Source organism: Malania oleifera, chromosome 9 (genome assembly GCF_029873635.1).
Source record: "Malania oleifera isolate guangnan ecotype guangnan chromosome 9, ASM2987363v1, whole genome shotgun sequence".
In the NCBI taxonomy this organism is placed as follows: Eukaryota; Viridiplantae; Streptophyta; class Magnoliopsida; order Santalales; family Ximeniaceae; genus Malania; species Malania oleifera.
Window position 1 is genome coordinate 26,570,582 of NC_080425.1, and position 17,008 is coordinate 26,587,589.

A 17,008-nucleotide genomic window follows, 5' to 3' on the forward strand; every position below is an offset into this window, starting at 1 on the left:
CTCATAGAATTAAAGCTATTAAGCCATTTCGGAACTTGAGGTCAAGTTTTTATTTTGTAATTTTTTGTTTTATTGGGGTTTTTAAATATGTATTTTACTTAGTAGTGGGTATAAGTGCTGAACATGTAAGTTATTGTACAGTTATTGTTTGAATTAGATTGCAGTTTCCTCTCTCTCTCTCTCTCTCTGCAGGCTTCTGCTGTTCTTCTTCTTCTTCTCCTCTCAATTATCCATCTTATTTCTGAATTCTAATACTGTCCTACAACACAGTCATCATATCAGAAAATCAGAACAAAGTTGATCCGCTGTCATTGTTTCTTTATTTTATTTTTATTTTTATTTTTATTTTTATATTTTGCTGCCCTTATGTTGAAGCAAGCCAGAGACCAGAAATTTGAACATTTAGTTGCAGCACTGTTAGAAATCATTTGAAAAAACCCCAATTTTACAAGGCTTTCAGAGCTATTCAGACCAATGAATGGATGGCACGTTCAAAGTCTGTGATCATTGGTCATCCTCGCACCTCGTCTGCAACTGCCTCCAAGCACTGCCTGCCAACACCTCCATTGTTTCAAATCACTGCTAATGAACTGGTTTGTTGCCACAAAGAAAATGGAAAATTACAGCCACTGTTCTGTTCTCCCTATACCATATTTTCCAGAAAGATTGATTGTGCGTCACCTCCACCACTGCTGAAAACACAAAATTAGAACCTTTGAGCGGCCCTTCCACAAATTTGTCACAATCCATCAATAGACAAAGCCCCCTGCCAATGAAAGATTTAACTACTGCCCCTTCTCGAGATCTCTTTCCTTGTTTCTTGTTGCAGCATCACCATCGGTGGGACCCCTGATCTGCCATTGCACCAAGAACCATTGTGGAGAATCACCAATGGCAGCACATGTGCCACACATGCCAGCGGCAAGAGCAAGACAGTGCAGGACAGCCCTACATACTTTTCTTGTTCTGTTTCTCCCACAGCTACAAGGACTTGAATTTATCATGATATTTTGACTAACTTCGAGAAGTTAAGACTGTCAGTGTACATCTTAGAAATTTGGGAGGAATTACCACAACCAGCATTCAGCAATTTTTTTGGAAAAAAAAAAAATAGGGGTACTTTGTGAGGTATTCAAAGTTGCTGTGAGATTTTTGTCCACATACATAGCCTTGGCAGAGAGCTTTGTCGTGCAAGAACAGATTGAAACAAAGGGATAACTGTTTTCCAATGGCAAGAATCACTCTGTTTCAATGTAATATCTTAGACCATTCGAAAATGGGAAGTTTGCTAGCATAGTTCAATGGTGAAGAAAATAGCAAAATATGTAGTCTTTGTATTCATATAATCAGTGTTGAGTTGCAGTAACATAAGGAAGCATGATGCTATTATATTTCCGCACATTTTTTGAAGTTAATAGAGGTGGAATCTTTTAATAATTAAGCTAGTTTGAGGCAGGTGGATACTAGTGTTATGATGACAGGAGAACATACAAATGTTAATATACAGAAGGTCCATGTGTGTTAGAGATGTTGGAATTGTTCAACTTGCATGCTAAGATCCATGTGGTTTCCCTGCTACAGTTTGTGTTGTCTGTTGTGGAACACAGCATGTTTCTGTGTTCCAATAGTTTCCATGTATGATTTAGGTAACAAATGCTTTTGTTATCCAGTGGCAGTTTCTGTTTTTGCTTTTGAAAATTGTTATGTTGAAAAGCTGCCTCAGAGTTATGAATCTCTAAATGTACTGAATATATTTTATATGCATTGCCATATTGAATCTACTGATAAACTGCCTATTGTTTTTGTTTCTCATTAAAAACGAGAGTAAGATAGATTAATAGTCATCATACGCAATTGCCATATTTTCTATTCTTACTTTATTGCCTTGTTGCCATATGTATAGGTGAATTACTAATTTATTGCTGTGTTGCAGGTGGTTCCAGATGCAGGCCATTCGGCTTATGAGCCAGGTATAGCTGCAGAGCTTGTGGCAGCAAATGAAAAGATGAAAAACATTGTCCAGAGAAAGGGACCCTAAGAACTAATTTGGCTTCTATTTTCAAGGATTAGTGACAATCCAGGTAATAAAGAGGTTCTTTAGTACAGCGTCATCCACATTGATGGGTATGATATCTGTCAAGGGGAAAAACACACATACACGCACACATTATGCGGTCGGATTAAATCACAGAACTGCTCTTACCTTTTTGGTGGTGTTGTGCTATTTTTGTCAACTTTGCTGCTGGAGGAGGCTTTTTTTGGCCCCTCCATTTTATTCAGTACAAACAAAACCATATTATGGAAACTGTACTTTCTAAGTTGGTATGCTTATGCATGGAGTTGTATCAACTGAATATTGGTAATACTGGATGCATGGTTTGTAGAGATCTGATATTGCCAAATTGGAATCCGTGTATGGCGTTGAAATGTAGTACCCTAGATGAATGGTTGCATGTATGTATGTGTTCATGTGTTATATATGCATAAGGAAGGTTAGATTATCAATGCTCATTAGTTAGGCAAGTTTGGACTTTGCCTGGTAAGTTATTTCAAACTGCTGCACACATTCAATCTTGATACAATATTAGCTCATCTTACGAGCCGTGCATATAAATAAATTCCTAGTTGTGCTTGTTCTTTTGGAGCTAAAAATAACATAATTCCCTTTCAAACAGCCAATAGACTCGCTTACAAATGTCGTCTCCTCACCCGAGTCTTCCACAGAGACCTTGGGGTGTTGAGGAAAGAAAATGAAAAAGTAGCAGTCATGCCTTCTAATATGTATTTGTTTCTTTATTGTACTGTTGACTCCTACCCGGTAGCTGTCGGCTATGCATGCATGAACCCAGCTCTCACTTCTTGATATGGTCTGGAAGATGTTTCTTGTACCGAATTGGCATTTTTAACGGATCCATGGTTGATAAATTGAATACCTAATACATTTCAGGTAAATGGTGGCAAATAGACTATTAGCACCCATGTATCAAACAACAGCAACGGTTGTGTTTGTTCAATGGTTCACAATGATTGACCAGGTGATCATTTTTAGTGCTCGTTTGGAACTTAGAAAATGTTAGCAAAAGCAAACAAACATATGAAAGGTTTTCATGTTTAGTCATAAAAAAATAGTCAAAAAAATGTAAAATATATTTCAAATCAATCAATGAAATTTGGTTTTACATTATCATTGAATTTGAAATTTTCATAATTTTTAAATCATAATAGAACGAGTTCTTAATTTCATTTGATTCAGAGAAAAAATATGAAAAGTAAGTGTTGTTATTTGTTTTTCCCCACAACAAATTTTTGATTCAATTGGTACTTCAGGAAACAGAACGTTTGGGATCTTTCAATATGCTGAAGCATTACGCCATAAAAAGGTTTAGCTTGAAAGAAGCAATATATTGGAACATTATCCTAGAGGGAAATGAGTTTACAGCAGTGTTGCATTTCTTCAACAATGTACTAGAATGCGTTGGTTGTGGTAGAGCAACATGATTAGAGCAAAGTGCAAGTAAAGATGGTCAATAAGGAGGCAAGCAGGGTGGGCTGAAATGGTCCATGGTTACTTCCTTGGCATGTAGGGGTCCAAGCAAAACATATTGTGACAAAAGTTTCTGATTTTATGCTGGCCTCCCTCCCTCTTGAGCAGGATAATGCAAGACCATGCCAAGTTATGTACAATATATTTATGATCTCGTGTAATTTTAGGGTTTATAGTCCTTGTAAAAACATCTAGGGGCGTACAATGTATTTATGATTGCTTTTGTAATTTTAGGGTTTATATATCTTGTAATAATACCCAAGGGCTTGTGTAGTTGTAATACACAATTTTTAATTCCCATTTTTATTTTTTTCAAAAATTACAAAAAGGCAAGTTAATTTTTTAATTTTCCAAAACAATAAAAAATTTCAGCATTGGTTAGTTGTGAAAAATATTTATTTTTTCATTTTCAATTTTTAAATAATTACAAGAAAGCTACCTTGTTTTTAATTTTCTAAATTTTTGCAGGAAAATTGAATTTTATTGTTTTTTGTTTGTTTTGTTCTTCAGGTTTTTGATTCCATTTATTTTCTAACTAATTACTGCAAAGATTTTGGAAAACAAGATAGCATTATAATTTGCCGGAAAGCTAAAATTGGAAGAAAAAACTATTTTTCACATGTGAACATACCCTAATATTCCTTAGCATTAATCATTTAAGTTGCACTTTTTCATGACCTCTAACAAGACCAATGAACTCATCTCCATTGACCACACAAATTGACTCGAACATTATCGTCAATCTAGGCATTCTTTTACACTGCAAGCAAAAAGCCTAAATTAGTTAGTTATGCAACCAAATGGATCTCCATATTATGCAAGATCACCCCATGGTATTCTCTCAACTCAAAGCTCTTGTAGCTCCCAATAGGATGAGTTAGTCCTTAGACCATCGAGCAGACTTTTTCATTCCATCTCCACCAAGTCTATCAAGAGTTTGTCTTCGAAGAGGACAACTTGTTTAAGATTGATCACATGAAGTATCAGCACAATCCTAGGCATCTACCACATCCACTCAGGCATGACAAGGAGGATTTATGATACATCAATAAGGAGATCAAGGCTAATATGAGTAAATATGATGGAAAATTAGATTCAAAATTGGATAAAGAAATGGAGGAGTATTTTGAGCTGTATCACATTAAAGGTGAAGAGAAAATGTTTTTTGCCAAAATGAAGTTGGTTGGTGGACCAACTAGTAAATATTGGCAAAAGGTGTAAAAGACCCTCTATCTTTAGGGGACTCATATCACCAATTAACTATTTGGGAGGTCATAAGACAAGTGGATGAAAAGGACCTCCCCTCCTATATGAATAAGTTATTTGGGCAACTAATAAACCATAAACAAACCTCAAGTGTGACTACTTGAATGGATGACTTTGAGGAGCTTATGCTTTATAACAATATTATGGATGATACATGTTCTATAGTCCCTAGGTTTGTCAATTATTTTTTAAAGAGTATATTTGAGAGAGGTTGAATTGTCCACTTCTAAACTTTGAGAAAGCCTGCAAAAGGCCCTTGCCATTGAGAAGTATTTGAAGGTTTACTTCTTGTAAACATCTATTTAAGTGACTGAGCCATGTTAGAGTAGGACTTTGTAATAGGGCCATAAAGTTAGCTTTTCTTTAGTTCAATAACATTGTTTTCATGCTAGTAAACATAGCTACTCAATGTACTAGGAAGCTTTAGCTTTAGAGTGTGAACCAAATGATCCATAGGAGAGTAAAAATTATGCTATAAATGTCTTGGAGAATCATGGAGATGAGGGCAAGATTATTGATGACTTTGTAGTTGATGACACCTATGCTGGTATTGTGAGATGTGTTTTGCCAATGAACGAGGTCAATGATAAATGAAATAGCAACATTATCTTCTACACTTTCATTAGATATAGTGATTGGTCTTGCAAGTTAGTCACTGATGGGAGTAGCAGTGTGAATGTAGTTTCTAAAACTACCTTAATTAGGTTGACTTTAAAAACCCACAGACCTTACCTTTTAGGGTACATTGATGGGAGTAATAGTATTAATATTGTGTCTAAAACTACTTTAGTTACATTGAATGCAAAATCCCACGCACCCTGCCTTTTTGAATGCCCTGGGCTCACTAGATGACTTTAACCGTTAAAAATAGATTTTAGTGCCCTTTAGGTTAGGAGAGCACAGTGGTAAGGTTAATTATGATGTGTTAAATATGGATGTGGCCCATGACTTGCTAAGGTTTTCTTGGTTATATTATTTGAATGTAACAATCTATAATCATGGCATAAATAACACCTATACATTAAAGTAAAGGGGAAGAACATCATTTTTAATCCTTTTAGGTCCACACTTGATCAATCTAGGGATAAGAATTTAGCTCCATATGTTGAGTTAGGGAAGGAGCCTGAATCCTAGACCCCTTCAAGAGTCAATATATAAATATTTCAAAGGTATTTGTAAAGAGATTTGGAAGCTTGGGTACTTGATAAATGTCATTGTAAAGTAGACCTGTAACGACTCGAAAAATCTACACCATTTTTTTTTTTAAAAAAGTAATAAAACTGCAAAACATAACATTATGTCACTCCTATATAATCTGTTATAACATCTCACGCCCCAAGTGAGCACTGAGGAAACTTGATTATATTACACACCTATGCAGCGGAAAAATATAAAATTGTCCATCCATATAAACAATACCTGAATTTTAGAAACTCATCCCAACCATACACACAATATATACACATCTCCCAAGTATTATCTACCCAAAAATACTATCTTCTGTATACACTTACCCACTGAATAGGGTAGTGAACTCGCCTTCTCTATCTGCGAGCCTGATCCGCTTGCCTAACTGGATCACCTGAAAAATATTAAATCACTGGGATGAGACAACGCTCAGTAAGAGGAAATATGCTATTACTAGTGTGTGGTAACTGAGTTTCATAAATACTATACTGACAATATCTGAAACTATAAAAACTGGTAAAACAATATACAATATAACTTGCGTCTATCATAGTTTAAGGTATAACTGTATTATCTGAGTTTTCTACTTTTCATACTTCTAGTATCATACTATATACTTTGTAAATCTGTATACATATAAATAATTGAGATGTTTTGTAAGAACCCGAACCGTGATCGGTGGGTTTAATTAATAAAGAGAGGGGTAAAAAGGTAATTAAACAGGCTTCATCAACGAAGCCATAGTTCATCGACGAAGGCCTCATATTTCTCATCGACGAGGAGTAGGTGTTCGTCAACAAGGAGAAGCCGAGAGGTATTGTGAAGTACGACGAAATTCAGGACTCATCGACGAGGAGAAGATGGGGGGTTTTGGAAAACCGAAAATCCCAAGCTCGTCGACGAGGTCATGGTCTCGTCGATGAGAAGACTATAAGGTCTTGTTGACAAGGACACAATTCGTTGATGAGAATTGCTGAGTCAAGGATACTAGAAATATCCATTTTCATTACTTCTTAGCAAAGAAATCTCATTTTCTCTCTCTATCTCTTTAGAAACTCTTCCTACTCTCCATCTCTCTAGATTTCTTCACCGTTCATCATCTGATTTGATGATCTGAAGTTATCACGAGGATCATGGAAGGATTCCCTACAAGTTCTATGGATCAAATTTTCGATTCGGCTCTTTTCGGGTTTTGGCGTAAAATCAAGGTAAGGCTCGGTTTTCAATTCTGATATGGTAGTTTTGTAGAGAACAGTATTGTGAGTATCTTATGTATTGGGATTTGTAGGTTTTGGAACTCGGTTCGCTGTTTAGGGGCCTTAGAGTTCGGGATTTGTCATTTGAGGGAAAGATAAGGGGAATTATGTATATGTCGGTTATTTTTGAAATTAGACTCAGTAGAACTGTGGTTCACGATCCTGTGTGTGTTTTGGATACTCATTTGGGGAAATATAATAGGAAAAACTACGGGGTTTCATGATTACAGTACTAGGAAAAGGGGGCGACGGGCTACATCCCTGGTTTTGTTGAAAACCCAATGTATATGATGATTTATACTGTGTTATAGGGATGTCGTGCCTTGAATTGTTCAAACTGTATGTGTTTAGAAAGCCATGATTTTAGATTACCAAATGAGTGTGGTTTTTTTGGTTATATGAGCATGCATGTGTGTGTGATTGGTTGAAATGCGAGTAGGAACGTGGTTGCGAATTTTTCCAGGTACTAAAAGTGTCCGACTCTATATTCATGGGCGTATGAAATTGCTAGGCCATGTTTGGCAAGAGTGTCCAACTCTATATCTGAGGGCATGAGCCTTACCGGCTCATCACCAAAGGGTGTGGATCCACCAGTTAGCGTCGGTACGATGCCATGGGAGTCTGGGACTAGCCATATGCTGGTGGCGCTGTGTTTTTCGGGTTAGCTATGGGCCAACGCCGTATGTCGCAGGCCGGCTTCGGGCCGAAGGGTGTGATGACAACAGGATTGCTTGATTAAGTGTGTGTGTGTGTGTGTATGCACTGTTGTGAAATTAGTACTGGAACTGCATTTAACCGTTTACGTGTTGCATCATGATAACACTCAAATGCCACACACCGATATAACTTGCATTCTTGCTTACTGAGAGGTGTCTCACCCCTACTGTACGTACATATTTTTCAGGTCTTTTGAGTAACCAGAACTAGCGTCCTTGTGTCGGGAGCGTAGTGGCCGGTGTACTGCGGGTAGCGCTTGGGTAAGTGCTAGGACTTGTGTTTTTTGGGTTGCCATTTTGAGATATGTTGGGCACCAAGTTGTACGTTGTATGATAGAGTCTTGTTTTTGCTCTTGTATAGACTCTGGTATGGTACCATGTTTGTATAGAAAGACCCTATTTTCGCTGCGTTTCTTTGGATGAGTATAGGGTGCCTAGTAACCCCACGGGGTCAAACTCTCATTCATTGTACTGTATCTTGGATGATTTTTATGATATAGGGACAGGTTAGATTACATTTTCACCCATGGGTCCCATTTTCGGGTTTAGGGCGTGACAACTTGGTATCAGAGCTAATCAGGTTGTTAGGTCTTGTAGACTTGGTTAGGCTTAACTTTGAGTACATACCAAAGTATAGGATGTTGGATGTGGGTAGAGTTGGTTGAGGGTTGTTCTGTTGCTAGACCGGGATTTTTTGGTGGTATTCTGTGTTTTTCCTAGAATGACGATTCCAGTAAAAGCAGGGTAGACCATTGATGACTTTCATGTCAGTGTGATAGGACAGACCTGGACTTGGCAGGGAGTAGTTAACATGATTGGGGATAAATAATTGTGTTAACTGTACGTTTGTATGTGTTGTAGGGATAATGATAGATTCCTATTTTTTTTTTCAGAATGAAGCCCAATGATAATGATCTGGGAAGTGGTTCCGAGGAGACTGCGAGTGATGAGTCTCCTTCTATGCCTCGAGGTTTGATAAGACAGGTTTTTTGGGAGATCGGGCGGAGTGTGAGGAGATGCGAACGGTCTCCTATTGCTGCGAGCTGCACCATTGAGAGGTTCACACGCATGCATCCTCCGATGTTTTCTGGGGCACATGACCCAACGATAGCAGAGGACTGGGTGGAAAAGACTGAGAGGATTTTGGAGGTTTTACACTACACAGATAGGCAATGAGTCCTCTATGCTACCTTCCAACTATCTGGGGAGGCGGGTTAATGGTGGACTAAAGTGAATCTGCTAGAGAAGTAGGGGGGGGTCCTAAGGATATGTCGTGGAGCCATTTCAAGGAGGTGTTATTTGATAGATACTTCTCGGGTTTAGTACGTAATGCGAAGGCAGATGAGTTTTCTGCTTTGACTCAGGGAACTATGACGATGCAGGGGTATGTGGCTCGATATATAGAGTTATCCCAATTCGAGCTGTGCTTGATCTCGAGCGAGTATGAGAAGACTCGGAGGTTTGAGAATGGTTTGAGGAAGTATATCCACAAACTAGTGGGTATGCTTCAGATCTGCAAGTTCTTGGTGTTGGTAGATAAAGCCATTGTGATTGAGACCGATATCTGAGAGGATGAGGTGGATCAAGAATCGAGGATGAGGACAGTACTTTCTGGTTCTTGATTAGGATCTCATTAGGGATTGTGGAAGAAGAGGAACAAGGGCTCGAGTTACCATTGGAATACCAAGCACCAAGGGTCTCAGGGGAGCCAGACTAGTGGTCGTTGTACCAGAAGCCACAAATGGCACGAGGGTGAGTGCTGGTCATTTGAGGGTAACTGCTACAATTGTGGCCAGTTAGGTCACATGTTTCGCGATTGTCGTGTATCGAAGCGAGACGTGTCTACATCCAGTGTGAACAGGGGGAGCAATCAGACACCTCGGGGAACCATTCAGGTGAATACAGCTCCGGACAGAGTATACTCTTTTACTCCAGCGGATGCTGAACATATAGGAAACGTAGTGACAAATACCTTGTTATTGCTTTCAAATAAGGTTTCTGTTTTGTTTGATTCAGGTGCAACCAATTGTTTTGTATCTGTGAGTTTTATTAAACGGTGTGGGGTTGAGACCCAAATCATGAACGAGGTGTTATATGTTACTACACCATCTGGGAGTATATCATTTTATAGGAAGATGTTGGAAGACTACCCAGTGTAATTCAGGAGAACCTGCTACTAGCGAAACTTGTAGTATACGACATGTCAGGGTTCGATGTTATTCTGGGGATTGATTGGTTGTTCTCCAGTTATGTTGTGATTGACTATCGTAGGAGGGTGGTAGTGTTCAGACCTCCTAGGGAGCAGGAGTATGAATTTGTGGGATCGTGTGTGTGTTCGACGCCACAGATTCTATCAACATTGTAGGCAAGGAGGCTACTCTTAGACAGATGTCAGGGATACCTAGCTTGTGTAAAGGAACCACCGCGGGATGAGTTAGGACTCAAGGATATTCGGGTAGTCAGCGAGTTCTAGGATGTGATCCTAGATGATTTACCCGATTTACCTCCAGATCGTGATGTGGAGTTTGCGATAGAGTTGCTACTTGGCAAGACACCGATCTCTAAAGCTCTGTACCGGATGGCTCCAATGGAACTTTGGGAGTTAAAGGAGCAGTTGCATGAATTACTAGACAGGGGTTTCATTCAACCTAGTGTTCCTCCCTGGGGAGCTCCAGTACTGTTTGTGAAGAAGAAGGACGGGTCGATGCGGAAGTGCATTGATTACTGTGAGATTAATAAGGTGACTGTGAAGAATCACTATCCTTTACCTCGTATCAATGTTCTCTTTGACCAATTGCAGGGGATGCGGGTCTTTTCAAAGATCGACTTATGGTCAGGATATCATCAGGTGAGGGTTAGATCTAAGGATGTGGCGAAGACTGCTTTCCGAACTAGATATGGACACTACGAGTTTTTAGTCATGCCTTTTGGGTTGACGAATGCTCTGACGGTGTTCATGGATCTGATGAATAGGGTTTTCCATGAGTACTTGGATCGGTTTGTGGTGGTATTCATTGACAATATTCTGGTATACTCGAGGATTTCGGAAGAACATGAAAATCATCTGAGGTTAGTATTATAGATTTAGCGGGAGAAGAAGCTGTATGCTAAACTGAAGAAGTGTGAATTCTGGTTGAGTCAGATTGCATTCTTAGGCCATGTGGTGACTGGTGCCGGTATATCAGTTGATCCTAGAAAGATTGAAGCGGTGTTTGACTGGGCCAGGCCGAAGAATGTGCAGGAGGTTCAGAGTTTTCTGGGACTGGCGGGTTATTATCATCGATTCGTGGAAGGTTTTTCTGAATTGTCTGGGCCTCTGATTTGATTGACCAGGAAGGGGGGGAAGTTTGAATGGACCAGTGATTGCGAGTAGTGTTTTCAGGAGTTGAAGCACTGGCTGGTTACTACTTCAGTTTTGACCATTCCTTCAGGGGATGATGGGTTTGTGATTTATAGCGACACGTCTCTGAAAGATTTGGAATGTGTGCTTATGCAGCAGGGTAAGGTAGTAGCATATGCTTCTCAGAAATTGAAGGAATATGAGAAAAATTACCCTACGCATGATCTGGAGTTGGCTACTGTTGTATATGCATTGAAGATCTAGAGACACTATCTATACGATGTGCAGTGTGAGATCTTCTCTGACCATAAGAGCCTCAGATACTTTTTTACGCAGAAGGAGTTGAATATGAGGCAGAGACGGTGGCTTGAGTTGATTAAGGATTACGATTGCACCATCAGCTATCACTTGGGAAGAGCTAATGTGGTGGTTGATGCATTGAGTCGGAAGTCGGGACCTACAACTGTATATGCAGTTGTAACTCAGTATCACATCAGACAGGATCTGAAGAGCTCAAGAATAGAGTTTGTGTGTGGAGATCATCAGGCTTTCCTTGCTAGTTTGGTGGTCCAGACGGCTTTATTTGAGCGTATAAAGGTCGTGCAAGCTAGTGGTACAGAGTTGGCAAAGGTTATGGAAAATGTACAACAGGGATTGGCTACAAAGTTCAACATCTCTGAGGCAGGTGTGTTGAGGTTTGGAATCAGGCTATGTGTTCCGAACGATGATGAGATCAGAAGGACGATTCTAGAAGAAGCGCATCGTTCATTATATACAGTATATCCCAGTAGCACAAAAATGTATCGTGACTTGTGTGAGACCTTCTGGTGGTTTGGTATGAAGAGGCAGATTGCTCAGTTCATGGAGCAGTGTCTGATGTATCAGCAGGTGAAAGATGAACATCAGAGACCGGCAGGGCCATTGCATCCTTGACCTATTTTGGTGTGGAAATGGGAGCACATTTCCATGGATTTCGTTATCGGATTGCCGCTAGCACTTCTCGGGCAGAATGCTATTTGGGTGATCGTGGACAGATTGACAAAATCTTCTCATTTCATACTGATTAAGGTTAGCTATCCTTTGAGTAGGTTAGCAGACCTACACGTGCATGAGATAGTGAGAATGCACGGAGTACCGGTGTTTATTGTGTCAGATCGAGACTCGAGGTTTACTTCTCGATTCTAGACGAGCTTGTAGGAGGCACTGGGGACGAAACTTACTTTCAGTACAACGTTTCACCCCTAGACTGATGGACAGTCAGAGAGGGCGATATAGATCCTCAAAGATATGTTGCGAACTTGTGTGTTAGACTTTGGTGGTAGTTGGATACAATTTATGCCACTAGTAGAGTTCACTTATAATAACAGCTTCTAGGCTAGTATCGAGATGGCACCGTTCGAGGCTTTGTATGGTCGGAGGTGTCAATCTCTTTTGTATTGGGATGAGGTTGGTGAACGTCAGGTGTTAGGACCTGAACTTGTGCAGCAGGCATTTGAGAAGGTGGGTTTGATCTAGGAAAGGATTAAATCAACTCAGAGTCGGCAGAAGAGTTACACAGATGTTCGCCGCCGTGAGTTAAAGTTCAAAGTTGGGGGGGTAAGGTATTTTTGCGTATCGCTCCGATGAAAGGGGTGATGAGATTTGGGAGGAAGGGCAAGTTGAGCCCAAGGTACATCAGACCATTTGAGGTTCTTGAGTGAGTGGGTTTGATAGCCTATAGGATCGCACTACCACCAATACTCTCTAGGGTCCACGATGTATTTCACGTATCCATGTTGAGAAGGTACGTGTTGGATCCATCACATGTTATCAGTTATGATGATTTGGAAATTGAGGATACTTTAGTGTATGAAGAGATACCTATTCAGGTTTTGGACCGCAAAGTTCAGAAGTTTCATACTAAAGAGATACTATTAGTGAAGGTATTGTGGTGAAACCACGAGGTTCAGGAAGCTTCTTGGGAACTGGAAACGGAAATACACCAGAAGTATCCACAGTTGTTTTGAGTACATGTACGTCATCCTGCTTTGGGTTGGGATAGGTGGTTAGTTATCGGGAGTGTGTATATTTTGAACTCTTGAGACAGTTTATGTTGTAACCACGATATTCTTCTGCCATAAGTGAGGGTATGTATGTATGTGTTATGATGGGGCTGCGTTGTAGTAGTCGCCAGTTTCCCTTTAGAGCTGCGTGTATGTGTTCAGTTGTATAAATGAATTCATGAATGAGAGATGGCAAATTTCGAAGACGAAATTTTTGTAAAGAAGGGAGACTGTAAGAACCCGAACCGTGATAAGTAAGTTTAATTAATTAAGAGAGGGGTAAAAAGGTAATTAAACAGGCTTCATCAATGAAGCCAAAGTTCGTCGATGAAGGCCTCATATTTCTCGTCGACGAGGAGCAGGTGTTCGTTGATGAGGAGAAGCCGAGAGGTATTGTGAAGTGCGACGAAATTCAAGGCTCGTCGACAAGAAGAAGCTGGGGGGTTTCCAAAAACCAAAAATACCAAGCTTGTCGACGAGGGCATGGTCTCGTCGACAAGAAGACTATAAGGTCTCGTCGATGAGGACACAATTCGTCGACGAGAACTGTTGAGTCAAGGGTACTAAAAATATCCATTTTCATTACTTCTCAACTAAGAAATCTCATTTTTTCTCTCTATCTCTCTAGAAACTCTTCCTACTCTCCATTTCTTTAGATTTCTTCACCGTTCATTTTCTAATTTGACGATTTGAAGTTACCATGAGGATTTTGGATGGATTCCCTACAAGTTCCAAGGATCAGATTTTCGATTCGACTTTTTTCGAGTTTTGGTATAAAATCGAGGTAAGGCTCGGTTTTCAATTTTGATCTAGTGGTTTTGTAGAGAACAATCATGTGAGTATCTTCTGTACTAAGATTTGTAGGTTTTGGAACTCGGTTTTCTGTTTAGGGGCCTTAGAGTTCAAGATTTGTCATTTGGGGGAAAGGTAAAGGGAATTATGTTTATATCGGTTATTTTCGAAATCGGAGTCGGTAGAACTGTGGTTCACAGTTCTGTGTGTGTTTGGGCTACTCATTTAGGGAAATCTAACGAGGAAAACTATAGGTTTTTCATGATTACAGTATTGGGAAAAGGGGGCGACGGGCTGCATCCCTGGTTTTGTTGAAAACCGAATGTATATGATGATTTATACTGTGTTATAGGGATGGTCGTGTCTTGACTTGTTTAAACTGTATGTGTTCGGAAAACCATGATTTTAGATTACCAAATGGGTGTGGTTTGTTTGGTTATATGAGCATGTATGTGTGTGTGATTGGTTGAAATGTGAGTAGGAACATTGTTCCGAATTTGTTCCAGGTACTGAGAGTGTCCGACTCTATATCCATGGGTGTATGAAATCACTAGGCCATGTTTGGCAAGAGTGTTCGGCTCTATATCCGAGGGCGTGAGCCTTACCGGCTGATCACTGAAGGGTGTGGATCCACCAGTTAGCGCCGGTACGATGCCATGGGAGTCTGAGACTAGCCATGTGCCGGTGGCGCCGTGTTTCACGGGTTGGCTACAGGCCAACGCCATATGTCACAGGCCGACTTTGGGCCGAAGGGTGTGACGACATCGGGATTGCTTGATCATGTGTGTGTGCGTGTATGCACTATTGTGAAATTAGTACTGGAACTGCATTTAACTGTATATGTGTTGCGTCATGATAACACTCAAATGCCACACATCGATATAACCTGCATTCTTGCTTACTAAGAGGTGTCTCACCCCTGCTGTACGTACATATTTTTCAGGTCTTTCAAGTAACCGGAACTAGCGTCCTTGTGTTAGGAGCGTAATGGCCGGTGTACTACGGGTAGCGATTGGGTAAGTGCTAGGACTTGTGTTTTGTGGGTTGCTGTTTTGAGATATGTTTGGCACCCAGTTGTATGTTGTATGATAGAGTCTTGTTTTTGCACTTGTATAGACTTTGGTATGGTACCATGTTTGTATAGAAAGAGCTTATTTCCGCTGCATATCTTTGGATGTGTATAGGGTGTCTGGTAACCCCATGGGGTCAGACCCTCATTCATTGTACTATATCTTGGATGATTTGTATGATATAGGGACAAGTTAGATTACATTTTCACCCTGGGTCCCATTTTTGGGTTCGGGGCGTGACATTTTTATCCTAAAAAACTGTATGTCATGATTTAACCCCTCATGACAGGGCTGTGCAGCCCGTAGGCGAGACTTAATCCTAGTTGGCCTACCAAGTAAGTCAACTGTAACTCTACCAATTCTCAGCCTGGCCAAACTGTAACCTCTCCTAGGCACGGAACTGGTAACTACCTCGTCAAACCGGCCACCTCAACCAAGTCTTCTGGGGATTCTACAATCCCTCCAACCACGGTTAACGGAAACCTTCCACACACTATCTAAGATGTGTGGTTGCACTCTGATCTTGTAATAGCAACGGTACCGTACTTTGATAATTGAATATTTAATGAACTGATTCATCAGGGTCTATTACTATATAGTACTGATATATATAATTATCTTACTGTTTCATCATGATTCCAAAATAACCATAACACTAAAAGCTAATCCCGAATATACTGTAATATCTGTACTGTGTAAACTGTAATACCATAGTGTTATGGAAAATAACCATAACACCGGAAACTAATATGAAAATACTGTGTTATCTAAGTTGTATAAAATGTAATAACACAGTGTTACGGTTTTAGTATTGTAGAAAATCATGGTAATCTACATATGCTGTAAAATATCTATCTGTATAAACACTGTAATTCATACTCGTAAAAATCTAATAATATATATCTTTGCATAATAATATAAATCATATCAATTTGAAAACTAGATTGTTTCTATACTATTCTGATAAGGTGTCATAAACATATTTCTACTTAGATACCTTAAAACATAATAATCTGGAAACCATATATTTCATATATTGATCTAATACTGTCTAATACCACACAACTACATAAATAAATATCTCATATATTACTACTGTATTTTATGGTATACAAATAATTTATGAACTGAATACTAATCTAGAAAACATATAATTTATAAATAAATATTCTAACATTCCTAGAATAGCATATTTCCCTTACCTAACTGGCTGGGAGGCTAGCCTCCAACTATATTCTCACGCTCACGGCATACTATCCCCAAAATCCTGAAATAATGCATATAATCATATTTTCAATAAATCAACTAAATTTCCTGAACCTTCATACTCGTAATTTTCTAAACTATAATTTACCTAGCTTCTAGAAGAATATCCACTAGGGTCCTCAGACCATTGCCTGCAGGGTCCCAAAACACCCTATCCCTAAAAATATAATACCCTAGTTTTATTCCACAAAACTTTAGTAGATTCTCATATAATACAAAATTTGGACTCAAATAAGCATGCTAATACTAAAAATACCTAAATAATCTACTTACCTTGATTTTGGGATGGTGCCCAAGTTGCTCAAACTAACAATCTACTTCAGCATATTTGTAGAAAATCTCCCTAGGATCAACGTGGCGGTTTCTGACTGTCGAAACGGGGAGAAATGGTGTCAGAAACATAGAGAGAAGGAGGGAGGGACGAGTAGAAGAGGGAGAGAACTAAGAGAAAATAAATTTCCTCGCAGAACCATTGTTTTCTTCTATTTATAGACCTCTTGCCACGTGGCCTCGTCGATGAGCCACGTC

At 39.5% G+C, this 17,008-nt stretch overlaps 1 protein-coding gene and 1 long non-coding RNA gene across 2 annotated transcripts in view; both read left to right on the forward strand.

The window, feature by feature from the left end:
• LOC131163975 (proline iminopeptidase) overlaps positions 1-2,385 on the forward strand; it is a 54,257-nt gene extending 51,872 nt beyond the window's left edge. The window contains exon 11 of the mRNA XM_058120843.1: positions 1,934-2,385. Within this exon, the coding sequence (XP_057976826.1) occupies positions 1,934-2,038 (105 nt within the window). The 3' untranslated portion in view covers positions 2,039-2,385. The remainder of the gene's footprint in view (positions 1-1,933) is intronic.
• Positions 2,386-2,892: 507 nt separating this feature from the next.
• LOC131163976 (uncharacterized) lies at positions 2,893-3,863 on the forward strand. Its single transcript, XR_009139191.1, has 2 exons — positions 2,893-3,035; positions 3,328-3,863. It is a non-coding gene; the product is annotated as an uncharacterized LOC131163976 (long non-coding RNA).
• The last annotated feature ends 13,145 nt before the right edge of the window (positions 3,864-17,008 follow it).